Below are 27,162 nucleotides of genomic sequence, written 5' to 3'. Positions count from 1 at the left end.
TGAAACATCACCACCCACATCATTAGTAAACTGGAGTAGATAAGTCTATCTTCTATTCTGTAATTTCCTCTTTCTCCCCAGATTTTTTTCGTGTGCACAGATAAGTTTTTCTTGTGAACAGAAAAGTTGACAGAGGCCCAAGTGCTGAGGTGTTTTTAAATACCTGGCGCGGTGGAGGGGGACGACTAGATTCAGAGCTGAGTTATCCTGGGTTATGTGGCTTTGGCGACAAGGGCAGCCTGCTGGCTGGCTGGCTGCTTGTGCTGATTATGCCTTCTAGAAAATCCGTCTTGCTCTCTTTGTCTCTGTTCTGGCCCCCACCCACTACTCCCCGGTTTCCTAGACCCCCCTTCCTAGACTGTGGGATAGTCTGTGTCTTTCCTGGCAATGGAAGGTAGCAGACTCCAGCTCTTGCAGGGGAGAGCTGTGTGGGGTGTACTCATGTCCACCACAAGATTACGGATTTTGTGATCTGGTGCTGCTGATTTCAAGGAAAGACTTAAAACTTTTAGAAATCGCTCAGTAAAGACAAGTAGCTCTTCCCGAGGCTTTGAAGTGGTCCTGGATCAGAGGTCCGTTTCTGGTGTTCTGTTTCTTTGCCTCCAGTGTGTTCCACTCACTTACATCCCCACAAACATTCAGCTTTCCTATTTGGTGGATGGAACGATGTGGCTTTCTTTCTTTTTTGCTTTGTCTCAGGGGTCAGCAGTGGTTTGGTTCTTTCAGCTGGAGTGTTAGAGTGGGGAGGTTAGGAGCCAGGGTGGGGAGGGAAAAGTGTGGTGAGGTAATCCTGTGTACTTGCTTAACTCTTTTCACCTGCCCACATCGCCTTTATTGGTTCCTGGAGACCCAGTTTCTGAAGGAACTATTGTGTGCTTTGGGCCTGCATATCTGAGGTTTTTTGGTAACAAGAATTGTATTGGTTGTGGGGGGGGCCAGTGATCAAGTTTGGAAACAGATTATTTCTCTCTTGGATAAATACTAGATTATATCCCCATTAGCACTGGAATCCATCAGCACCATGAGCCATCTGCTTTTTAAACGAAAACATAACAATAAAGGTGCTTTCACAAGTTTGTGGGCTCTGCTTGCCTTCCCATTCGTTATGGTCATACCTCACCTGTCCTTTGGTTCTTCCTACCTGAGTTTTTCCGCCTGAGTCGTTCACTCTTTACCTCTTTCAGCATTTAATTTGTAGTGTTTTTATATTATAATTCGAGTAACATATTTAGGAATACAAATGATTGCCTAAGCGTTCAAAATTAATTTCAGGCTTTTCAGCAAAAACAGTCATATCCATGTCATGATTTTTACCTTTCAAAGAAAGTAATACATTTCTTGATGATGTTATTATTATAACCATCTTGTATTGTGAATAGAGCCACTATTTCCAATGTAGAGATGAAGAAACATACGTACAGACAGATTTAGAGACGTCATTAATTCAACACTGTTGATTGTGCACTTAGTTAGCCAGGTACTGGGCTAGTTGAGGAGGGAGGAGGAGAGGACAGTGGTAAATGACATGGGCAGAGGGCCTTCACATAATCTCCAGTATAGACCAGCGACTGCCCAATAGAAATATAATGTGAGCCACATATGTAATTTAAAATTTTCTAGTAGCCACATTAAAACAGTAAAAAGAAACAGGTGAAATTAATTTTAATTATTTTATTTAACTGAAATATATTCAGAATATTGTCATTTCAACATGTAACCAATATATAAAAATATTCATAGAATGGTTTTCATTTTTTGTACTAAGTGTTTGAAGTCTGGTGTGTATTTTATACTTAAATCACATCTCCTTTGGGATTAGTCACATTTTAAGTACTCAGTAGCCGCTGTGGCTAATGGCTAGTGTGTTGCACAACACTGGTTGTGTGTGTGAGGGAGAGAAAGCAAACACGAGCTGGGGAAAGTGGAGGCTCCGGAGGGTAGGATGGGCAATGTCAGGAGAGGGGGAGTGGATGTGGTGAGCACAATCTGGAAGAGGCATTCAGTCTAGGCCCAGGTTCTGCTGACGTAAAGATGTTTAAGCTGAGATCAGAAGGAATTGCTTAAAGGTATAAGGTTAGTTAGTGCCAGGCAGATTGCTAGAAGCCAGAAATTAAAAGCCTTGACTAGAATTTGTTCATGTATTACTGTGTGACTTGGAACTAGGCTTTGTATTTTCCCTATCTGTGGGGAAAAAAAAAAAAGTGGTAGATTTGCACAGTCAGTGGGATTATTATGAGGTGTTATCCATAGAAATGCTTTTCTAAGAACATTTATGGATAAAATGTACAATGCCGTTGGAACTAAAAAGATTCTTTGCAGTGTGTGTGCACTGAGGTTACTGGGAGGAGATTTCTTCCCTTGGCGAAAGAAAACTTATGAACTAAACAATGCAGATTCCACTCTGACCGCTTTGAATGTAGCAGTTTTTATTTATATCTCACGTCCTCATGGAGGATCTTCTCATCACTATGTCCCAGTCTCCTGTGTGGCAGAACATCATGCCCATCTCAGGTGTGCACAGAATGTTACACAGAGGGTAAGAGGGAAAGAGGCTTCTGTCTTCTGGCCAATGGAAGATGATGAGGAAATAGAGAAAGAACAGAGCAGTTGTGTTCTATTATTTTTTGAGCTGCATATCATATGCCTGCAATTTGTGAAATCTAAGTCTCACTGTAGCCCTAGGAGGTCAGTCTGTCTTATCTTCTTTGTACAGATTGGGAAATGGAGACTCAGAGAGGTCAAGTAGCATGACTAAGGTCCAGTGCCAGGAAGTGGCAGAACTGGGTTTGGAACAGACCAGATAGTAGAAGTCTTTCCTTTGAGCTAGGATGCTGGTTCATCCCAAGTGAATTCTGAAGATGCTGAAAAAGCTCCCCAGAATTCCAAATTAGTTGCAAAATAGGAAAAACCACCTCCTTTCTTCCTTCATATTTGACATTGATAAAGAGGAGGAGGGAAAAGCAGGCAACCTAAAACCCTCTTTTCATTGTTTTTTTGCAGTTCCTAAGTAGATCCTCTGAACTGGCCAAAATTACAATCGGGAATGAGTTTATGGTGTGCCAGGGCCTGTGCTGAGACTTGACCACTAGAGTAACTCATCATCTGATCCTCACCACAGCCCTGTGGTTGTGAAGTCGGTGCTGTTATTTTCATCCCTGTCTTACAGATGAGGTGCACAGAGGTTAAGACCTGCCCCAAGTCACCCAGCTGCTCAGGGCCAGAGCCTGGACTCACAGCCAGGTGGTCTGGCTCGTAGCCACGACCCAGGGCCTCACTGCTGGTAAATGTCTCTGTAGGATTAGGGTTAAACTCAACAGGCTGTTGCATGCAAATGTCATGTTTCTGTGGAGCCTTTGAAAACTCCTGGTTGACTCAAAGTTCTCTCAAGGGTCTGAACCTCAAAATCTTTTGGGGGAGGGCCTATAAAGAAAACTCCTCATTGTCAGCTTATAGGTCTTAAGTCCTAAGTCCTACAATACCTCATTAAAAACAAAAATCTAGCCTCTCTAGCCAAGCATTATGACAGAGAAATCTGCCCTAAGTACTTCTCCATATGCATATTTTTACCTTAACCTGAACTTATGACCTAAAAGTGAGCTGCAGCATTGCCATTCTAGGGCAGGATGTGAGGACCCTCTGGCTCTGACATTTTTCCCCCCACTGACTGCTGGGGTTGGTTCAGTTCATCCAGCACCCGGCTGCCCAGTCTGGTGGCGTTTTCCTCGCTGCTCTGTGTCTCCTTCAAGAGCATCCTGCCTGGTGGAAATGGATGCTGTCCCAGCATTTCGTGGGAACTTGCTCGTGGTAATGGGAGGCAAACACTTCAATTGGTACATCACTTTTCCATGAGAAGCCCACTGTTGTGAAAGAAAGAGGGATAGGGCCATGAGAAAGCCTGATTTAGGGTGTCTCTAGCACTCTGCTGCTTCATGGGTGTGATCTTGAACAATCACCTAGAGTTTCTGAGCTTCAGTTTCTGTATCTCACTCGGTCGTGGGGATCGTGGTTAGGTTATCTAGTCTCCTGATTCGCTCTAAAATGAGTATAATGATACCTCCCCCGGTTACTACCCAGATTCTTGAGAGAAGCAAATGAGAATTTATTGGAAGATATCTTTTCAAACTGTAAAGTGCAAATATGCACTGCTTGAGTGTCCTTGGATTTGTCCCCTCAATGGTTACAGTGATGACCTCTGCCTTGGATATGGCTGACGCTGTTTTAGGACGGCTCTTTTCTCTATAGAAAGAAAAGGGACTGTAGTTGAGAAAGGAGGATAGGGTAAAGAGCAAGGGGAATATGCCCTCCCCAGCATAGGCCAGGGTTCCTCAACCTCTGCACTGTTGACATTTGGGTCTGGGTCATTCTTTGTTGTGGGGCTGTCCTTGCATTGTAGGGGGTTTAGCAATAGCCTAGGCTTCACCCACTAGATGCCAGTAGCACCTCCCCCCATTGTGACAACCAAAAATGTCTCCAGGCATTGCCAGATGTCCCTTGGAGGGCAAAATCATCCCACATTGAGAACCACTGGCCTAGGGTTCTCCACTCAAAATCTCCTGAGGCCTGTGTGATGTGGAACTGGATGACTATCAGAAGACAGACTAGGGCCTAAAAGGCTGAGAAGCACTGTTTTAGTGATGAGGGGCTGGATGGTCAGACATCCTCAAGCTGTTAGATGCTGCAGTGTGTACATGGGAGCACCTGACTTGGCTGCCTTCATAATTCATTCATCTGTCCATTCGCCCGGTCATCAAATAATGTTATTGAAAACCTGCTGTTGTCAAGGCACTGAGCTAGATCCTTGTGCTGGATCCAAGAAGACCCTGCCGCCCAGAGGGTCCCAGGCAGCTTACAGAGGTGCCCCCTGCAGGAAGTGAGCACTCTGTGAGCGGCACAGCCGTAAAACCGCGGCTGTGGGGCTGATGCACAGAAGGCTCCATGCTGGTGGTCTGTCTTCTCTCCTCTACACCATTCCCTGAATATTTTCTCGTCTCAACATTGTAGTTTTATTTCATATTGAAGGAACAGATGCTTAAGGCAGTGTTCTAAGTACGTACAAGAGTATTCTCAGATTCTTCCTTTTATAAATGCAAGCAGATTAAGTCCATGGCCAAATGGCATCAAAAAAGTCTGTGACATTTAACCCTTCAGGGAATCCACCAAAATTCTCCCTCTCACCCCTGGCTTTGACACCCAGAAAGTCCTTTCTGACCTAGGAAGAATTAAGTTCCCCCACCCCCATCACTACCTTGTACTGCTCCTTGGATCAGGAATTTGATCTCTTACATCTGTTTGGGTGGTGGTCTTAGATTCCATGGCATCCTGAAACACTAAGAGAAATGTTTAAAAAATAAACTCAAAATATTTTCTGCCTTAGAAGCAGTATTCTTTTGTGCTTAAGTGCTTTTTTGTGGCTGAGCATCTGAGTTTATGCGTTTCTGTGTGGCCAGTGTTAGTGTAGCGTGAGTATGAAGGATATTGATCAAGAGGAGCCAGCAACCATGGAGAATCTTGAGCATGATCTCCAAGTATTTCTGCAGAAGGAGTTGACCTTCATTATCTATCCCCAGGTGGTCTTTTAACAGAAAACCAGAATCTTTTTGACCAGCAGAGTGCCACAGATGATCTTCCTTTGTGGTGTGTGCTGTTTTGTCACCGTTTATCAGTGATTATCTCTTCACGTGCCAGATTCTGCAGTGGGCTTTTGGGACACAGCAGGGAACCAGACAGACACACCTCCTGCTTCAAGGTCAATTAAAAAAGTAAGCAAATAAATAATTTTAGGTGCTGATAAGTATGATGAAGAAAATAAAACAGGATAAAGTGATAGAGGGTGTCAGGGAACTTGGTGGTCAGGAAGACCTCCCTTGGAGCTGTCACCTTATGGAAGACCCAAATGACAAGGAGCCACCAGGTGAACAACCGGAGAGCACCATCCTCGGTAGAGGGAAAGAACAGTTGTTTTCAAGGCCCAAGGATGATTAGGCCCAATTCTGTACTGACTCTTTTAGAGTTATAGAGCATTCCCACGTTGCATTTACAAACTTTCCTCCTTGATTTATCCTGACTTCCTCCAGGTGGTAAGGATTTCACGCCTGGTTGGTCTTGCTCTGGCTTGAGCTCAGACTCGCCGTGAATCAGCCACTGTCTTCCAGGTGAGCACTCTGCTCTTCCCTAGTCTGGAAAATTATTTTATTTCGTTTCATTTTCTCTTTCTCTGTACTTCAGGATTACCAGCAGCAATAATATGGGGGAAGTCAACGGGCCAAATTTTTTGAGTTTTAAGTTTTAATTTTGAAACTGACTGGAATAGAAGTTTAAATGTTCATGGGCTTTTTATTCTTCTTGAAAACAAAAATGTAATTTCTCTCTCTGCCAATGGCTGGTCCTCCAGCCTTCCTTCATGTTGTTTTGTAATTCTGTAAAGAAGAAACTACAGAAACTGGGATTGAGCAATCTGCTTTCTATTTCCAGCCCATGAAATGCTAGCTTACTCTCCTGATCTGGAAAATGGAGTTAAAAGTTTACTGACACAACTCTGTCCTCTTTTTATATTACTGAAAAATATTTTAAATGCATACAAAATGGAGATTTTTAGTGATTTATATGATTTTTAGTGAGTTGGCTCCTTGATGTAGTAAGCTTAGCCCTCTGTCTCTGCCAGCACTCTTCCCCAGTGTCCCCTTGGGGCCCAGTGCACTGGCCTGGTGCCACTGACCCCTCTGGAAACCTGCCCAGGGCAGAAAGGGGCGGGGTTTGATCCTTCAGGCTTCACTCACCATAGTTTTCACATCTCTCCTCCTTGCTTCGCCTCCTCCCGCCCTATTCACATTGTCTTCTTGTTCATTTGTTCATTGAAGAAACGTTTACTTGAGTACCTACCAATCAAAGGAGAGCCATTCACATTTAAAGAAAACGTAGTCACAAATATGATGCAAGCAGCAGATAGAGGTCATAAACTGGATATCCGTGGGCCATAGTCAGCCTGCAGAAGTGTTTTATTTGTCATAACATTTAAGGGTTTTTTTTTTTTTAATCTAGTCGACAGTATTTGAAAATTGGGCCATTTCCCATAGAACCTGGATGCTGGAATTGGGGGTCCTGGCCTGCATCTCTGCGTCGTCACCTCCTCAGATGTGGGGAAGATTGAGAAAGACGCTAGGCACGGAGTGGAGGCTGAAGGCAGAGCAACCTCCATCCTTGAAGGTCTCACTTGCTGAGGTGTCGACTTTGGGTTTCATGGTGATAGCTACTTGGAGCCCTAAGATTTTAATCTGAAGAGCCACCTGATCAACTTGGCACCTTGGAGGCGGGTTGAGGAATCCTTTGGAGGGACAAGTCCGGTGGTAGGGAGATCTCTAGGAGGCTGTTGCAGAAATCAGAGGGGAGGTGCTAAGAAGCTGAACAAAGGTACTGCACTAACCTTCCAAGAGGAGCAGACAAATTGGGCAGCTGTTGAGGAGCAGAAGTAAGTGCCAGATGAGGCACAAGTGGAATCCGGAGGTGGGAAGACTCTCCTGTCAGAGTGATCTCTGACTGGATCTGGTAGTGCCACTGGGGCTGCTGTTGCAGGGGGGTAGGACTTTGCTAGTCTATAACTTGCTTGAAGGTGTGTGCAACTCATTTGCATTTGTGCATTTTTTCTGAGTTGAAAGGCCTACATCAGGGTCCATGGTTGTAAGCAACAGAATCCAAATGTGGCTGCTTTAGGTAGAATAGGTCAGATTGCTGGAAAGGCTGGAGAACCAAATTCAGGCTACGCTGCGAGGAGCAGATCCTAGAACTGGTCTGGTGAGAGCATTTCTGAGGCTGCCCCAAGATACTGCTGCTGCTGCCAGCGGGCCCCAGATGTGCCACTAGCCCCACTGCCCCTGCTGCTGGAGAGAAGATGCTGCGGGTTATCTCTGGATTCTAGTCTAGAGAAACTGTGGAGACATGTTGCACTTAGGTCCCATGTCGATGCTATAGCAGCAAAGGCACATGAAAGTGGTATCTGGCGTTTGCAGCTTCTGTGATAAGAGCTGGGCTCTGCTTCCCACCAAGACCCCAAGGTGAGCAGTGGGGATTCCAAACACAGGAAAGGGCTTCAGAGGCTAGGAAACCAATAAAATAAAATAGTTGTCCATCACAGGGTTTATGATTTTTGAGCATACCCAAGGGATGAGGTACCCCAAACAGTAAGAACCTCTTCTCTGTTTAGAGAGAATATTGGAAGCAAAGAAAGGTGATATTGCAAGGTGGGACCAGTAAGGGGTATTGGGAAAATGAGGGTTACCTGGCTTACCTGGAGATTGAAGAGAAGTGGGGGAAGTCCTTCAGAGATAGGAAGCCGTGTTGAAATTTTCAGTTGCATTTCGGTTTTGGCCTTCATTTTCTTGGGAAAGGTTTTCCCACTGAACATTTTGATCTACAAAATGACCCAGTGAGAATATGACTTTAGAAAATTAATTTGATGGGACACAGAAGTAAGTTCAGTGGCTACTACTCTAACCCTGTGTGAACTGGGCTTGATGGGACTTCATGACTCACTGGACAGAGGAGGGGCACTAGGGACGAGGGAGCGAGGTGCCCTGCGGGGAGTGAGCTCCAGGTTTTTCATTCTGGTTGACGGGGAGAAGGTGACACCATCGGGGAATTGATAATGGGAGTGGAAGATAATGGTCTGTTTTAGAGAGTGGAGCACAGGGAGTGGGAGCCAGACTGGAGTTGAGTTCCAAAGGGTGGATTTAGAAATAAAAAAATCATGATTCTAGAGCAGTAGAGCACAAAGGTGATCTAATCTCATGCCTTTGTTTTATTTTATTTAAAAAATATGAGATGTATTAGTTTATGTTTCATAGAGAAGGTAGTAGAAATACAAAGAAGAAAAGCAAAAATGGGCACATAATCTATTCCCCAAGTAACCCCACTTGACTTTAAGAAAAAAGTAAACTGAAGTAATGTATGCATACGATTAGAACATTCAAACCATATGGAAAAGTGCAAATTGAAATACAAAAATGGTCCTCCCCAGACCTCCCTGGCCCCCAGTCCCCTTCACAGAGGTGAGCACGATGATGAAGCCATCGTACTGCACACACGGCTTTACCTTTCCTTTCCTTTCACATGACTTGGTTCCAAGATACAGTAAATAAAAATACATAGAAAGATATACTTCCTTCTAACAGCCCCACATGTCTTAAACATCTTAGTGGCACTTAACCTGGCACCCTGGAAACTTTCAATGGCTGCCAGTGTCCGCTGCGCAGGACCAACACCCTTCACCACTGTCTCTACCTCGCTCACTCTCTCCACTAGAGACTGACCTTCTTTCTCGAGACCTGTCCTTTGCTCTCTCTTGGCCCACTCCTCTTGGACTTCAGTTCCCCTGAGTGTCACTGCCTCCTAGAAGTCCTTGAGGATCCCAGAGTGGTCAAGTCACCTCCTCCTTCCCTAGACGAGAAGCTCCGCAAAGGAAATAGGGCATTGACAGGGCCGTGTCTGTCTTGGTCACACCTGTATCCTGCCTGCCCAGCATGATGCCCACATCTGACAGGAACTCAGTAAACCGTTCATCCACTGTAATACATTCTGTCACGTTGGGCAAACAAACGTGCTCATAGTGTAGTGCATTTTAACTGTCAGCTGTATGAATCTGGAGCCATTTGTGGTCAACGCTATAAAAGAAAAATTACTCTGACACTTAGTAAAAATGGGAAGGAAGACTACTCAAGACTATTGCAATACGGGAGAGAGACTATTGCAAGTGAGAAATTGAACTCAACTCCCAGTACAACAGGGGCAGGTGGGGATTTGTAGCCAATGGGCAGGGTGAGGAAGTGGATGGAAAATTGCTAAGAAAAACTTGATTACATATCAAGGGTGGAGGAAGAGGAGCTTCATTGGATGTCAAGAATGAGAGGATTCTTTGCTAAATTTGGCAGGCCAAGGACGAGGCCTAGTCGAGAAGAGGACTTGAGGGAGCCTGACTAAAGCTTAGTCTAGGTGGACGTCCTTGTCGCCATCAGCCAAAAGGACCATGTGATGATTATGCCCCATGGTATCTAATGTCACATCCTCATAAAGACAGGAGAGACCCTGGAGAATGGGCGATTACACATGTATGTGGGCAAGAGCTGCCAGAGAACATCAGTTTGATCCATCTCCACGATGAACTTGCATTGTTCTTATGTTTTAGAACAGGAATGATGAAGTATCTACTCTACCCTTCCTCCCAGGAGAATCCCAAAAGACTGATTACGTTTCAAGAAAGACCTGTCAAGTGCTTTTGTTCCTTGGCAGTGAATGCTGCCGTTTTCCTCTGAAATTCTGTTTCACATCTTCCTGGTTACAGAGCTCACCCAGCCAGCCTCCATGCTGTGACCTCCGTCACAGACATAGCTGACCTCTCAGTCCCATGGGGCACTCTCCAAGCTCATTTTGCCTCCCTGGGTAGGAGTCAGCCAAGGGGATCGCACACACTGTGCCCAAGTCATTTCTGGGTTTGCCTGTTGTCTGGAGTCATTATTAATAGCCCCTCTCCGCACCCTCATGTGTGTCCCAGTTTGATCGATGTGTCCTGTGGTCCCTCAGCTTGGCCCTCCCTGCAGCACAGAGGCTAACCCTGGACCTAGTACTGTGTCCCTGCAGGCTCTCCTGATGTTGCCACGATAGATTTCCCCAGCGGTGACTCGCACACACCCGTCAGTTTTTAGCAAGGCAGCTGGTTGTCAGGATGATGCTTGAAGAAATCCACGTGCATGAAGGACATGACTGCATGCTTCTTTCCGCTTTCTTAGTGGGAGTGGACAGCTGAGAGGGGTGCAGGGTGGTGGTGCTGAACGGAGTGTGTTGCTGGGGGTCTGCAGTGAAGTGTTAGCGGGGCCAGCCTGCTGTGTGCACTTGGAAATTGTATCAGGTGGTGTGGCTTCCAAGGCAGTGTCCATGTCTGGACTTCAGAGTTTCCAGACCAAGTATTGGCAGTACAGGATTTTGCTTCATATTTTGCAAAGTGGGGGGTGTTTGTGAAAAATACAGTCCCCAGTTCCCATATCAGATCTACTGAATCATTCTATATGGCAGCTGGGGCTGGAGGCTTGTCTAAAAACCTGAATTTTTAACAGATTCTGCTGATTCTGATGGATAGTCTGGTTTGAGGACCACTGCCTCAGAAGAGATAGACATTTTGGCTTGTTTAGACAGTTCATTCATTCATTTAGCAATTCCTTACTGAATGGTAATCATGGGCCATGCCCTGGGCCAGGAGCTGGGTATGCAACAGTGAGCAACAGGATGTGTTTGCTGCCCAAAGAGTTTTCCAGACCAGCAGAGGGGACTGACCTTCACCTCGTAATGCCTCTGTGACAGCATCACTACAGGGGGAGCACAGAGGACTGTGGATGCTGAAGCAGGGGCCTACCCCAGACTCGGGGCTCAGGGCAGGCCTCGCTAGGGTGTGAGTCAGAGCTGGGACGTGAAGGATGAGGAAAGCAGGGTAGAGCTGCCTGACAGTGGGAACACCATTGCAGAGGCCTCAGACAGTGGGCGGGGAGATGGTTGCTGGAGCTGTGAGAGAAGCCAGGGATGTGTAGAGTGTAGGGGGTGGGTAGGGTGTAGGGGACATGGAGAGTGTAGTGAGAAGAGGAGGAGCTGTGGGGGAAAGGGTAGGTAGGAGGAATAACGGGGATGCTGGAGGTGCTTAGGTTTAGGGCTGGACTCAGAATGCCGAGGAGCCCTGAGGGGCTCAGAGTGAGGGAGGAGACGTGGAGCCATGAGGACCTGTGGGGGATCCTAGTCTTTAAAGTTCTGTGAGCTGATGAGCACCAAAATGCAGCCATCGCAGGCTATTTGAGCAAGCTTCCTAGTGGCCATGGGCAAGCCAGGGCCCTGGAGACAAAGATCCCTGGTCGTCCGTGCTGTCCGTCTAGGGAGGTGCTAGGAAGTGGCTGTAGTGGGCAACAGGCCTGGGCTGTGCTCTGACCGCTGTGGTGAGGGCCCAGCCTCTGTGTGCGTAATACTGTCAGCTCCTGGTCCAGAACGCTCATTCTGGTCTGTGTCTCTCCACTAGATCCTGCCTGGCCTGTACATTGGCAACTTCAAAGGTGAGTTCTGTTTTTTTTATTATTGTGGTAAAATATACATAATACAAAATATGCATTTTTAACCATTTTTAAGTGTACAGTTCAGTGGCATTAAGTACATTCACATTGCTGTGCAACCATCACCACCATCCATCTCAACAACTTTCTCATCTTCCCCAAATGAAACTCTGTACCCATTAAACCCTAACTCCCCCTCCCCCTCCCCCAACCCCTGGAAAGCACCATTCTACCTTCTATCTCTATGAGTTTCACTATTCTAGGGACCTCATTAAGTGGAATCATATAGTATTTGTCATTTTGTGTCTGACTTTTTTCACTGATCATAATGTCCTCAGGATTCTTCCATGTTGTAGCATGTGTCTAAATTCCCTTCCTTTTTAAGGCTGAATACTATTCCATTTTATGTATATACCACGTTTTGTGTATCCATTCATCTGTTGATGGACATTTGGGTTGCTTCCACCAAAGGTGAGTTCACTTTTTAAAAGATCAGCTTTAGGCTTCTCGTGCATGATTGAGTCAAAGTGTAGACTTAGTTTATACAAAGTCTGGTCTGGACGTGGCCGCTTGTGCCCAGGACCCTTGCTGGGCCCTCATCCCTGTGCTGCGACCCCTCAGCCAGTGGCTGACAGAGTGGTATGGGGCCCTGCAGGTTCCAACGTGACCTCCGGTCTTTGTCTTAATTCTGCATGCTTGCTGGAACATGATTATAAAAGAAGGTAGCTAAAAGGCAAGGCACATTTAGCAGTCATGTAACTTATTTATAATCTTTTACCACTTTTGTTTTCTAATTATTGTTAAAAAATTTTCAGAAACCTATTTTTTTTAAATCAACTGGGAAAAATACGTGGCAATCTCATCTCTGGCAAATTATTCTCATCTTGTATTGACTTTTCTTCTACATTTCTCTGCGGCTTGTTCAATATTTATTGATTTGCTGTCAGTTATTGATTTTTTTGTTTTTAGCTCATCTGTCTCAAAATGCTCTGTAATCACAGCTGTGAGTAGAAGCCCACAGAGCGAAGCGCCTGGTGGAGAACAGGCTCTTGTTGATTTCCAGGGAGGAACTGGGTCCCCATCACCATGTCCCTACGTGACATTTCAAGTGTGAAAACACTGGTTCCTTAGTGTTGGAGATAGGGTGTACTTAGTGGGAGGGAATGGACTTAGGAAACTTGAAGAAACAAGGCTGCCCGTGTCCAGTTGGAGAGACCAAACCTCGTCATAAGCATCTGAAGCTCCTCCCTCCCCAAACAAGCCAGAACACATCCCTGCCTATTTCCTAGTTGTTGGTTAAATTTGTGAGTTCAGGTTCAAATTGATTGTAAAAACAATCTGTATGATTTTTCTGCATAATGTTTATTTCCTCTTCTTCCCCCGTAGACTCCTAGTGCTGCTAACTGGCTTCAAAGAGAACTGAGCATAGGGAGCTGACAGCTGCTAATTGCTACCAGAATACGTTAAAAATAGTACTAGAGTTCCTAAATTAGTAAGCTTTGTAGTTCTGAAAAAGCAGCAAGTGCTCTGTGGTAGGCAGGCAAGTGGTGCTGGAATATAGTCAGGAGCAAATATCTTGACGGGTTGTTTAGTGAGTTGTTATTAACTGCTTTCATGGGAAGAGGGGAATGTCTTTGTGTTTGAAAGCAGAGTTTAGGATAAATTCTTAAAAGTGGAATTGCTAGGTGAAAGTGTTTGCAAATTAAAAATTGTAATAAATGTCAACCAAATTCGGTACTACTGCCAACAGTATTAAGAGTGTTATCCATACTCATAGAAGGTTACTTTCTTTTAGAAGGACATGTGTGTCCAACTTCAAGGAAAAATTCAAAACTCTTTGTGTACTGGAGTCTCTACCTCTTGTCAACATTCAGTGATGGAGGACTCCCTCACAGTCCCTGGACTGCTTCTCTGGGTCTCCCCATTAGAAAGCTCGCCAGCGGCCACACCGCCCATGTTCAGGCAGGGAGGTTCTGCTGTTGCCTTCAATTACTCTGACACTCATATGCGGTTGTGTTTTACTCATTAATTCACCAACATTTATTAACCACTTAACGGGTAAGGCATATCTACACCACGGAAATGATAGTCCACGGAATCATAATGCTGCGAGGAAGCCTTACGTCCGTCGAGTTGCCTGTGAATTAATCTTTCATCCCACAGACTCGTTGCAGATGCCCGACGTGCAGGGCATCTGATGTGGATGTACATCCTGGTCCTCAGTGGTTCAGACTCATTTTCTTTTCTTTTTAAATTACAAATAACACATGCCTACTATAACATAGCAACCCATCTGGAAATGTATAAAGAAAAATTAATGGAAACATTTTTTTTGACTTTCTAAGAGATCTTTATTTTTTGCAGAATGTGGATCAGGACTGCTACCCAGGCCTTGGTTCTAGTTGCCATGTTCTCCTCACTCCGCTCATTGAATGGTCTCCTGTCCCATCTCCTTCCTTCCCCTCACTCCCTGCCCTGCCTTCCTTCCAGTGGGATCCTTTACATGTCACTCTGCAACTTTCTTTTTTTCCTTTTAAGTTTGCAATGAATCACAAACGGTTTTCCAACACCTGGTGATTTTTCCACCTAGAGAAAAACCCACAAACACACCCAACTTCTCGAGCCCAGTCTTTGATGGAGCTTCTTAGCTGAGGTGCCTGTAACTGGCAGGTGGCTCTGCCCAGATGCCAGGGGGGAAGGGAGGGTGGAAACTCAAAGAGCAGCCCCTCCCTAGGCCGAGAGGGTGGAGTTAGCTGCTTCCTCACAACTTGGCACATGCAAAAGTGGATGTGAGCGGACAGAGGAAGCCCGTGTTGTTTGAAGGTACCCACAAAAATCTAGAAAAGTGGGAGACATGCTCAGGCCCGGTGTATGCTGGGGATGTACACGGAGACATGTTTGAGGGCTCAGAGCTTTTGTTCTGTGTCTGCCGGTGAGAAGGGCCATGGTCTCAGTGGTGGTTCTCTGGTTGTTCAGATGAGGCTGAGCTGCTGGCCTGCTGTCAGCCTAGCCCACAAGAGCATCAGGTGGTGCAGGGAGAGCTGGAGTCAGCTGTCTTGGAAGTAAGCGTGTATTTGGAAACATTCAGAGGTGACTGAGATTGAGGCCCATAACACAGCCTAGGGACTTACTCTGGTCCTGATGATGATGGTGATGATGGCGGCAACAGTAACATCACTACGCGCCAGGCAGCACTGTTCTTGGCGTTTCATACCATTTAGTACTTCCAGCAACCCTTTGAGGTTTCACTCTTAACATTTTCCCACTTTACACATGAGAAAAGTGAAGCACAGAAACACTCACCCAAGGTCAGCTCCAAAAATGTCAGAGCCAGGGTTGTAAAGAAGGGAACAGGTAGGAAATGCCCCATTTGGGCCCCCAGCCCAAGCTGGGAATGTATCCACTGAAAAGTTGAACCCATTAACAGCTAATTTATAACTCCAGCAGTTATTATAATGTATGATAATTTATAACTCTAGAGGTCTTTACCTTCATTTTGCAGTGAGAAGTATAACTGCAAAGAAGTTGGAATCTCTTGCCCATCTCTCGTAGATTCTCACCCTGGGAGGTGAAAGTTGTTTGGGAAGTAACTGAACATGGCTTGGGGTTCAGGGTCAGGGCAGAGGGAACTGGGTCCCTTTGAAACAAAGACCTTTCTTCTCCCCTTCTCTCCCCTCTCATCCTGCATGGCCGTGCTCTTGAGTCCGGACAGCAGTGCAGCAGATGCTCTGAGTATTGGAACAGCGTTACCAAAGAAGTTCTTTTCACTGAATGTCTGTTTTTCTATAGTGCTTGTGGTGATGGTGTTAATTTCTAATGTTTTTTCCAATATAGTTTCGTTAATTTTTTTCAGAAGCAATTCTGCTTGATTTTGCTGGACTAGCTTATTTCCCGTGGCCACTCTGGCATTTCCCACATCTCAGGACTGGTGACCCCTGTTCATCTTCTGTATCAATACAAGATCTAGAGCACTAATTCCCCTTCCTAAGGAAGCACATGGCTGTCACTTTGCCGGTTGAGGACAGCATTGTTCAGGAACCCATCTGCTACCCCAGTGAGGTCTTACCAGTGGTGGGTGGGCTCTTCCTCTGAGCCAGGCAGGGAACGTGCAACAGCAAAGGAGAAGGATCGGTCAGGCGTTTCTGTTTCAGTGCTTCTACTGTGTGAAGGTGACATTTGCTTCCTCAGAAGGCCACGTGAGGCCTGGGGTGGGGGGAAAACAGAGGCAGGCGACAAGAGTAGGCAGGAGTCGAGGGACCAGGGGAGATGATGGCAGACAGAGGAAAAGAACATGGTTAGCTGTTTTTCCCAAAGAGGAGTTGACTGTTCGTTTTACCTATTAATGCAATTTATATTGAATTTTGTGAACAGTATTTTTCAAATTTTGTTTTTCCTGATTATATAAGTAATGTGGGCTTATCAAGCTAAAATAAAATAAAAACTTTAAAAGTCCAAACATGATAGAAATATGTTAAAGAGAGTAAAAACCTCCCCAAACCCCACATCCTGAGATACCATGGTCAGTGTTATGTCCCTCTAGATTTTTTTTCCATGTGAATTTTCACCTGTAATCTTCCATTGGTTTTTTTTTTTTTTCTTTTTTCTTTTTGGCTGAGGAAGATGCACCCTGAGCTAACATCTGCTGCCAATCTTCCCCTTTTTGTATGTGGGCCGCTGCCACGGCGTGGCCTCACCAAGTGGTGTAGGTCTGCTCCCAGGAACCGAACCTGGGCCACCAAAGTGGAATGTGCCGAACTTAACCACTAGGCCACCTCCATTGGTTTTATTGATACTGAGTTTTTGCATTTTTTATTGGAAATGGCTCTGAGTTATTTTCTGACTTAGAAATGGAGTTAACATGCCTCAGTGGTAGAGGGGCACTCTTGGCACCAGGTCAAAGGTCATTCCCAAGAGGCCCACAGGTCTCCATGTGTACAGTGCACACAGCCTTCTGGGGTTCTTTTGCAAGTGCAGGTTCTGATCCTTCAGGTATGTAGTGGGCCTGGGAGTCTGCATTTCCAGCACGCTCCCAGGTGACGCCATGCTGCTGCTTGGCTGACTCCGGTTTGAGCAGCAAAGGACTAAATTCTGCCCCTACGATTTTGTGTTCAGGGAGAGCTGGTGTCAAATTTCCAGGCTGGTGCATATGCACATGAGCTGATGACCCCAGGGCTCTTACAGATGCATTCACAACTCGTTACCAGAGTGCCCATGGTTGTAGGCAGCCATCCAAAACCATCAATAATTTCTAGTTTTGAAGAATAAAAGGTCCAATGTCATCATCCAGTAGCATTGATTAAGCATTTAATGCACACAAATAGGTGGACAGAACTTGTGCTCATGGGAAAGGGTCATTCCAAAGTGGTGTATCAGTGTCTACAGCGCTGTGATGAAATAGAAAGGAGCACAGAGCAAAAGGAGCATTTTCCAACAGTTACTTCCATTTTCTTTGGAGTCCAACAGTCAGTTGTTTCATTTGTGGTATCAAGTGGTCTTCTGTATTCAAAAATGTATAATTTTATTCCCAAACCACTTTTTTGTTGTTTATCTTAATCTGTTAAGATAATAAATATAATCTGTATATTTAAAAATTATATTTATGGGGTGATGAAAATCTTCTAAAGTTAGATTGTGATGATGGTTAAAGAACTCTGAATATACTAAAAACCATTGAATTGTACAATTTAAAAGGGTGAATTTTATGATATGTGAATTATCTCAATAAAGCTGTTTAAAAAAAATATGTTGAAACAAGTATTGATCTTTACAATTCACATCCTGGGCAGAATCAGAATCTGGAAGGTCCTGTACTAGACCGTCATGAGCCTGCTGCGGGAGCTCCCCACGACTCTGCCTCTGCCGAGGCTGCTGCCCCACCTTGTCTGGGCTCTCCCTTGAGCACCAAAGCTCCAGCTTTGTCTTGTTGCCCTACTTGTCTAAAACATACACACCCGGGGTGATTGGAAAATCGCATGTTGGTGAGAATGTGGAGGCTGGCTGGCTATGGGATCCTAAATGATTCTAGTTCCTGCGAAATTCCGAGCTCGCTGACACAGCAACTTGTGATAGCTGTGCAGGGGGCAGGGGGGAGGTGAGGGGGAGGTTAGAATTGAGTCCCCAGGTATGTAATGTAGACGGCTGCTGTGCACACCTAAATTTGAAGCTTGAGATGGTGGGAGCAATAAAGAGGTCTTAAAATAAAACCAATGTTTTAGTATTAACTTTTAAAGATCTTTTTCTGACTTTAAAAGTGGTGCACGCTTATTGCAGAGTATTTACAACAGTGTTTCTTAGTTTCTGCTCCATCATTGAGGCTTATTAGAAATGCAGATTCCTCAGCCCTGCCGTAGACCTTAAACTAAATTGGAGCCCAGGAATCTGCCTTTGTAACAAGTCCCCCGGTTAGTTTATGGGCATGTTAAACTTTTAGAACCACCTGTGTCAAATACACACAAAAAAACTATAAAAAAGAAGAAAAATTAAAAACACTTGTAATTCCATTTCTTCAGGATTATCGCTGTTGGGGCTAATTCCTTATAGCTTTTTCCCTCTGTGTGTGTGTTTGTCCTATGTGTTTTTGCAGATTGAGTTTATATTGTATTTATAGTTTGGTACCTGCTGTTACTCCCACTTACCATTGTGTCCTGAGCATTTTCCCCTATCGTTAATATTCCCCAGACACATGATAATTAAACACTTGACTTTTGGTTCATTTTACCCTGTGTCGTTTTACAAAGCTTGTCCCAGGCCAGGACAGGGACACAGGGGAGCTGACCATCTTGTTTCTTGCAGGACGTCCTGTTTTGTAGATTAGCAGAAGGGTTCCAACTTACAGGGATTCATTCAGTCTTTCTTCCACACGTAGGAGCATTGGAAGGGAATATGATTTTGGTGTCTTCTTAGTTTCATTTGCAGATAATTTAATAGTCAACTGATAACTACAGACGATTTTGTTTGGAATTTCTAGAAAATGTTTCATTTTCACTTTTGCCCTAAAATGGATATAGATGTTATAAACCACAGTCTTGTCTGCATCTGGACCCATCCCTGCTTTTGACATCAGAGTAAAATTGTCTCTGGCAGGTTTCTATTTCTTGTATAGTAAATGGGTCGTTCGTATTTAGTTTTATCTTAGATTACTAATCGTTAAGATTAGTAATTTTTAAAAATATTTTAAACATCTTTATTGTTTGTTTCATTGTAAGTGTCTACAATTTCACAAATGTCAACTACAAAATGACCTCATAAGTTCACTTCCTTTAAACAGCAACAATCATGATTACCGTGTTTATTAATCTGGACATCTTTCAAGTTTTAGATGACCACTTTGTATAAAAAGATGTGCCAATCAGTTTATTTCTTTTTAGAAAATAATGCCTGTGTGGTTGTGACGTGTGTGTTTTTCTGTTTTAGGGTGGGGTGTTATGTATTTAGCAGATAACTAGTTGTAAATACATGAAAGCCATAGCCCTAAATTCCCTAGATCTATATTATTCTGGGTATGATCAATTATGAAGTTTCCAGAAAGAAATATGCAAGTCATTTTGTGTTTTTTCCTGGCTAAACTTTAGAATTCACTTACAGAGAATATTAAAATGTTCGTTCTCTTTCTTCTATGACAGATGCCAGAGATACAGAGCAATTGAGCAAGAACAAGGTGACACATATTCTGTCTGTCCACGATAGTGCCAGGCCTATGTTGGAGGTAAGGGAGGTGTGCACGTGTGTCTTCATCTGTGTTCCTTGGGAGTGCATAGGACAGTAGTGAAGGCAACCATGTTCTCTCTGACACCAGTGTGCTCCTGTGATTGCTGGCCACATTAATTTTGTGCTCTAGCCAAATTTATGTTTGTGCCCTGTCCCTGGCGTGGCGGAAGGGTGTGTTCTTTTTCTGATTGTACTCCTGCTGCATTGCCAGCTTGGCTTTCTTGGCTAAATGCCAAAGAATAAGCTGATTCTGCACTTCCCTCTGGATTTTAAGGACATTTAAAAGCAATTTTCATTCCTTTCAAAATTATCTCTGGTTTTAGAATCCAAAAGTGTTCAGGCTGCTCATTTCCTGATTTTTTTCATTTAAGCTCAATTATCAACTATTTGCATTTAGGAATAAAAGAGAGTGAAAGACAAATTGTCACTGGAGATTGTCCAGGGCTTCTCTGACACAGAGACTCTCAATGTAAAAGCTGTTATTGTGTTTTAGGTTTTCAAGTAAACAGGGTGTGTCTGCCTGTACACTAATTCCAAAAACATCTTCAATTTTACCCTAATGGACGGTTTGAGCTGTTGGCCGGGAGTAAAATCTATTTCTGTTTATTAGCCTTGACAGAGCCCAAGTTACCTCTTTTTAGAAAATAATGCATATGTGGTTGTGACATGTGTGTGTTTTTCTATTTTAGGGTGGGGTGTTGGAGAGGGAGGGGTGACCTGTTCTGAAAGAAATAATCCTAGTTCAAGATGTTTTCATTTAAATTCATATTATGCAAGAGTAGGTAATTTTTTTTTTAATTTATCTATTTCCCTTAGCCATTAGAGCTACCAGATTTCAGTCAGTGTAACAGATGAGAACATGGAGTAAATAAGTGATTCTGTTAAATGCTATGGAGGACTACAGGTGGTGGCCAGACCTCTGTTCGTCTCTCCAGGTCTGTGAGCTCGTACTTCCTTCTGTTTCAGCTCGTGGGTTTGTGAAAGGCCATAGTTCATGTTGCAGCATCGTTTTATTGAAAACAACAGCAGCACATCATTTTTGGCAGCCTAACAATTCCTTTGAAAATAGCTACTCCATTTTTTCATCTATCAACGATAGTTTATATTTAAAATATAGCCAAACTATGGCCAAGATGGTAAGTTAAACGCAAACTGGTCACGATTGACTTCCTCTTAAATCACAAGATGAGGCTTGAGGTTTCCTTTACTTTAATAAATTACATAGCTATCCTTCCCACCTCGCCCTCCTGGCCTGCCTTACTCCTTTAAACTCCATTTAATGGACCACACTGTCATGTGTGAACATGGCCCTTGAATCTGTTCACATTGTAACTTCTGTCTAAATACAAGATCTTCAAGTTTTAGCAATAAAAGAGCTCCAGCCCTTCTCTGTCCAGCCTCCCCATTTTACACATAGGGAGGTAGGGAGACAGAAGGCTGGGGACTGAAACAGGTGGGATTGAACCTGCTACAAAGAGACCACCAGTGCCGTGAAAACCTCACAGCTGCTGGCAAACTGCTTCCTCATCAATAGTACACTTCGTGATCTTTTTTATTCCCTGTATATCTCAGTCTGTAAGGACAAATTCTGCCTTGAAAAAAGGAAAAGAAAGAGAAATTCTGTGCCTTTTCTTCACAGGGATGGCTTTTGCTTGGTGACGTCCTGTTGTTGTCCTTGGGTGCTCTCACTACCTCAGCTCGAGAATGAGTACCTTCCTGTGACTTCATATTCATTAGGGGGTAGATCACCATTTTATAACATAACGTAGTTTAACCTTGCCCCTGTTATTTTTTTTTTTAATTTTTTTTTTTTTGATTTATTTATTTTTTTCCCCCAAAGCCCCAGTAGATAGCTGTATGTCATAGTTGCACATCCTTCTAGTTGCTGTATGTGGGACGCGGCCTCAGCATGGCTGGAGAAGCGGTGCGTCGGTGCGTGCCCAGGATCCGAACCCGGGCCGCCAATAGCGGAGCGCACACACTTAACCGCTAAGCCATGGGGCCGGCCCACCCCTCTTATTTTATTCATTTTTAACTTCACAAGTAATTCATAAATACATTCCTATAAAAAAATTAAAACAATGGCCTCTCTGATTGCACAAGTGGGGAAAACTGAGACACAGAAGTCATTTGAACTGGGGTGCTCCCCTTAAGGTATTGGGAGAGAGGAGGTTTGCTAGGGTCCCAGAAGTTCCAGACCTTGGTTGAGCCCTCTGCCTGATACGAGAAGGCAGTCTTCTGTCCTAGATTTCACATTCAGTTCCAGAAGCCGTGATCTCACCCAGCCTGGGATGAGTTGGGGAAGTTGTGTGTTTGGAGTCAGTAGGGAGTTAACAGAGGTTTTATTCTTCAGCAGCTCTGTGTCGTGCTGGCCCTGATCCTGGGAGGGAATAGGGCAGGGAGGAGGGTGAGATGGCAGACTGTGTGCAGAGCCAAGCACCTGCAGGAAGCTGAGCCCCAGCCTGGTGGGGGCCCTAATACATGGTGGAGGGGTAAGGAATGGGAGAGGAGAGAGCTGGGACCTCCTTGTTTTTCTCAGATCTTCAAAACCATGCATGTTTGTCAAATCTCCGCACTTACTCTAGGCAATGCCACTGTGGGGCTGGGCTAGAAGTGGGGAGGTAGTTACTGTCTGAAATTGAAAGATTCCGGTGCTGTCACCTCTGTGCAGGAGTTTGGTGCGCCCTACTGCCGGATCACTCTGTGTTGGGCATTGGACTGTAGGTACTTCTTTGGATCATTTCCAACACACATCTGAATGCGTTTAAAAGCACAGGGTGCTTAACATCAGCTATCAAGGGCTTTTAGAACCTTTTGGTCTGCTCTTATTGCAATGGAGGCTAAGTGAGAGTGGGCGCTCATATTGTTCAATGTGGTTTCTAGAACAGAGGTCACAGGTCAGGGGCTTAGTGAGGATTCTCAAAGGACAGATTGTTGAACAGTAGGTTTGGGATGTGATTGCTTTGAAAACAATAAATAAGTTTAGGGAATTTAGCATACCATAGGCCCCTCTAGAAGATTCACAGTTGTACTGACAGAATAAAAGCTCTCAGTTTCTGCATTGAAGACACACATTTATCAGTCTTTCTGGGCAGGGAACCAGTTTGTGTGTGTGTGTGCTTTTGTGACACACCACCTGATAACACCCCATGGAGCTATGTTCTGCTGAATACAGTCAGGGGGATCCAGACTAAGGAGGACCCAGGTAAGGGGTCTCCTGCCCCTCACAGTCCAGGGTGAGCCTCTTGGATGAGCACTTGTTCAGAGGGACACTGGTACAACTTGTAAGCTAAGGCAGCTGGGGTCAGGGAGATGGTGCCAAAACTGATGTTACCAACTGAGGCTGCCCTAGTCTACGTTGTTGTGAGAACCTGGTAGAGGTAGAATGGAAGATTGCACAGTTTTTGTGCCTGTTACATCCTCTCCGGTTGTAATGATTTGTAACCTGTTCCAGCACCTGACCAGTGAGAATATTATAAAGTGCACCCACCATGAAAGGCCTCATGAATATCCTGAAGACATATTAGACATCTTTAGTATTATGTGCTTATTGTTTTTACTTAGGAAGGACCTTAAGGAACCTGTGACTAGATTAGGTGTGCTTCTTCATTATTTGGGTAATTTTTGGGCGGATTTCCCAACATAGCATTAGAGTGTCTCATACTCTTCCTAGCAACCCGATAGGCAGATGAAAATGAAAGAATGAAAGACCTCTGGAGTGGCTGGGCCTCACCTCTGGTCATCGAGTGGAGCTGGGTGGTCCTTGTTGCTTCTTTGGTGGATGAGACAAGATTGATTTACCCTCTGAACCTGGGGTGAGGTTGTCAGCCAAGGGAAAGGCTCCACTTACTGTTTCTTCAGAAAATTAACTGAGGAGTAGCTCTTCCAGAATGAAGATTCTTAGAGACACGGTAGAAACTTGGGGACCTTCATACTCACTTGAGTTAGCCCTAAACTAACATCTGAGATGCTGAAGAGCTCTGACTCCATTTCTATGCCTACCGCTCTTTGTTTGACATAGAAATCCCAGTTGAACAGGGTCCTAGAGATCACTTACCTGACTCCCTCACTGTGTGGACAAGGAAGCGGAAGTTCAGAGACATGAAGGGACTTGCTCACGGTCCCACAGCCCGTCTAGGTAGCTCTATGGGAACCTGGATCTTCTTTTCCAGACCAGAGGTTTTCCCAGAGTGCCTTACTGCCTTGATCTTCTCCTAGCATGACTGATGCTTCTGATTTTGCTGGCAATATTTATAGGTATTGCCACATCAGCTTTGGAAAGGGTGGTGCCTTTTGTGCCCTTCCTGGCAGTATGTGAACGTGCCTGTTTCCTCAAACCACCACCAGCACAGAGTTTTATTCTTCTTTACTTTTAATTAGCAGTATTTTTGTTTTGTGTTTTTTGCTGCAAATGCATTCCTCACGCTGTTGAGTCCCTTGTCCAGACATTTCTTCCCTTTGAAGGCAGGGAGTTAATGATTGATTCATTTCTTGAGGTCCTATAATATGCCAGGCCCTGGGACAGGTGCCAGAGACCACAGAAGTGAATCAGTCCCAACATTTGCCCTGGGGAAGTCCTTAGTATATGAACAATATCTATATTATGGCTGTTTTATAAATATTACTAACAATTACAGTCCAGTGAAAGAAGAGCGGTGGTTCAGGGCAGGCCCTTGGTGCTAGGAATCAAGTGGGAACAGAGGATGTGGAAGCTCAGAGGACAAGGTCCCTCCTCTACCACGTGAATCTGGAGGCATCTGTGGTGACCAGGCGTTTGACTGGGCCTTTGGAGAGCTGGGACTTCGGAAAGTCTGGTTGCTGGCATTCTGGCCTAGAGGATGCTGGTAGAGAGCACCAAGACATGACTTCTTCTGGTGCTAGTCTTGTGCTATCCTCCTAGAACTCCGAGCCCCGCAAGGTGGATGGCATTGTCCTGGTTCCTTCACAGTGTCATCAGGCCTGATGACTTGCTCACATCACTCACTAGCAAGTGGCAGAGCAAAGGGAAAAAAGTCATTGTCACATATTTTAATTTCAAATAGGAATTAAGCCCAGAGCTGTAATTAAGAGGGAAGAAACTCTTCATTTGTTTCCATGTTTAGGGCTTGGTTGGGGAGTTGCTCACGTCTGCTCAGAAATGTTTCCTTCTTTATGAGCTGTGTCTTCAGCGCCTCCCGATGACTCCAGATTTGAGGGGTGGTAAAGACTCCTGTCACGAAGACCATGCTTTTTCAAATCAGAAGCCCCATATTGTTTGTAGGTGCTGAGGAAGTAATATTGAACAATGAAAGGTTTCTCCCTTCCCCCGAGAAAAGAAACAGAACTCTATCTTTCTAATGTAAAAATTTCAGACCTTGTTTCATTTTTCATTCTGGGTATTTAACCAGAGCACCTGCAGGAAACAAACTATTTTTCACTATTAACAAAAATGCTTTAAAAAGTATTCTCATTCCTTCACTGGGCTGATAACCCAAAGAATTTTAATTTTTAAATGATGTATATTTTAGGATTAAATAGAAAAAAGTAGTGTATGCAGGTATATTCCACCCGGGTGGTGAGTGTGGTGTGCCAGGGAGGAGGTTTTGAGCTTGAGTCTGGCTTGGATATTCTTTCCATTTTAAGCTGTGACTTTTGTATTTTGAACCACCTAAGTTGGTTTTTGTTTTTAAAGAATAGGATGTTTTCCAAGGCAGGCATTTATTCCTGGTCATTCTGTTCTGTATTTCCTTTAACACTGCAGACCTTTTGTGAGGTGCCCAGGCTCAGTCTCCTTGGTGAGTTTTGTTTGTACTGGCCGCTTCTCTGGGTTCTGATCGTCACTGTGGTCTGGTGTCTGCACTGCGCCTCCGTTTACCCACCTCCTTAGGGGGAAACCCGCCAAGGCGAGACATCCAGTCTGTATGGATGGTGGTGATGAGGGACTGGGGGCTCCTGGAAGGGCCTCGGTCCCTGCTACATGCCATCTGGTGACCCACCCCACTTCTCTCCCTCAGACGTTTTGTAGGCTTTCCAAAAGTAAAATAAAACGACATTTGAGTTTAAGAAACCATGCTTCTACGTGCTCTTCTTCCTTCTTCTCTTCTCTCGTGTGCCCACGTCCTGCCCCCCCTCAAACTCAGCCCCAGCTCCTGCTCCTGTAAAGGACACTCCCAGTGCCCTCCAACCTCAGGGCTTCTTCCCTTTTTTCTATAATATTTGTAATTCAAACTCCTCGTTGAGTCATGAATTACATGCATTCTGTGACAGATTCTGTAGGTTATCAAATGGCTGCTTAACCTCTGTTTGATGATCTCGCTCTTTGATGCCTGTGTCCTGGCTCCTGAGCTGATCTCAGGCCCGCCACAGGCAGGTGCCACGTGGAGATTTCTTTGGTCTCCCTAGCACTCAGCCTGGTCTGGCACACAGGGCCCTCCGCAGAGGTTTGTTGACTCCCTGAGAGCCTCATGCCTTTTCAGTTCCATTCCAAAGAAAGGACTCAGGTCTTTGGTCCCCGGCGGCTCGCTGAGGGTATGAAGGAAGAGCTGTGCCAGGAATGTTTTATTAATCACAAGTCATTTGTGAAGCCAGAGGGTCTGATTTATGCAGTGCAGCCTCATTTACATGGGCTGTTTATGCACTTCCTCACTTGTCTGTAAGCACTGGCAGGTGTAGATGTCCTGTTTTATGGAGCCGTTATGGCCTGTAGTTTAGAATTACCTCTTGCTGAGTTATTGTAACCAAGAATCCCCTTTGACACTTCTGTGACTTTCTGATTGGTCTCTTAAGGGTCCTTCAGCTGCCTTTGGTTTGCATTAGAAGCTTGATGCTACAAGGAGGATAGTACATCTAAGACACAGTGAATAATCAATTAAAAGATTTGCCACAGCCAAGGCAGCATGCTGGAGGTGGGGCAGAGTTGGTTGAGATGTTGTCTCACATTTCAGGGAGCTTATAGCCAGATTGTGAAATGCTGGGAGAACGTTAAAGACGCAGGCGCTTGTGTTCTGGCTCATGAGAGAGGTCTCATGCCTGTGGTCCTCCTCTGGCGGCCACGCGGGCCGACCGCAGGGCATCACCCCCAGCTCTGCCTTTCTGCCGGTGACCACGTTAGTTCTCAGCTCTTAGGATCCAAAGGCCATCCTGTCCATGACCTTCAAGTCACAGGAGCTATAGGCCACCTTTCCCCTGGCACAGGGAACATACTTGCTGAGAGCCACACGTCTCCTCTCATCCACACAGAGGTACAGGCGAGGACGTTCACTGCAGCTCTGTTTGTAATGGCAAAAAACTGGAACCCACCCACATGTTCAGCAGAAGGGTAGTGGTCAGTTATGATACACCCATATTAAGAGATCCTCTGCAGCTGTTCAAAAAAGAAGAGGAAGGTTTATATGTGTGCAGA

General features: G+C 44.8%; 1 protein-coding gene across 3 annotated transcripts in view; it reads left to right on the top strand.

The window, feature by feature from the left end:
- DUSP22 (dual specificity phosphatase 22) overlaps window positions 1–27,162 on the top strand; it is a 57,309-nt gene that overhangs the window by 760 nt on the left and 29,387 nt on the right. For all 3 annotated transcript variants that reach the window (XM_058555409.1, XM_058555407.1, XM_058555408.1), the window contains exons 2-3: window positions 12,044–12,077; window positions 19,697–19,779. In XM_058555409.1, the coding sequence (XP_058411392.1) occupies window positions 12,044–12,077; window positions 19,697–19,779 (117 nt within the window). The remainder of the gene's footprint in view (window positions 1–12,043; window positions 12,078–19,696; window positions 19,780–27,162) is intronic.

This window comes from Diceros bicornis, chromosome 14, assembly GCF_020826845.1.
Source record: "Diceros bicornis minor isolate mBicDic1 chromosome 14, mDicBic1.mat.cur, whole genome shotgun sequence".
Classification (NCBI taxonomy): Eukaryota; Metazoa; Chordata; class Mammalia; order Perissodactyla; family Rhinocerotidae; genus Diceros; species Diceros bicornis.
Note: the sequence above shows the minus strand (reverse complement) of the source record. Positions and strands in the feature narration are given on the sequence as shown.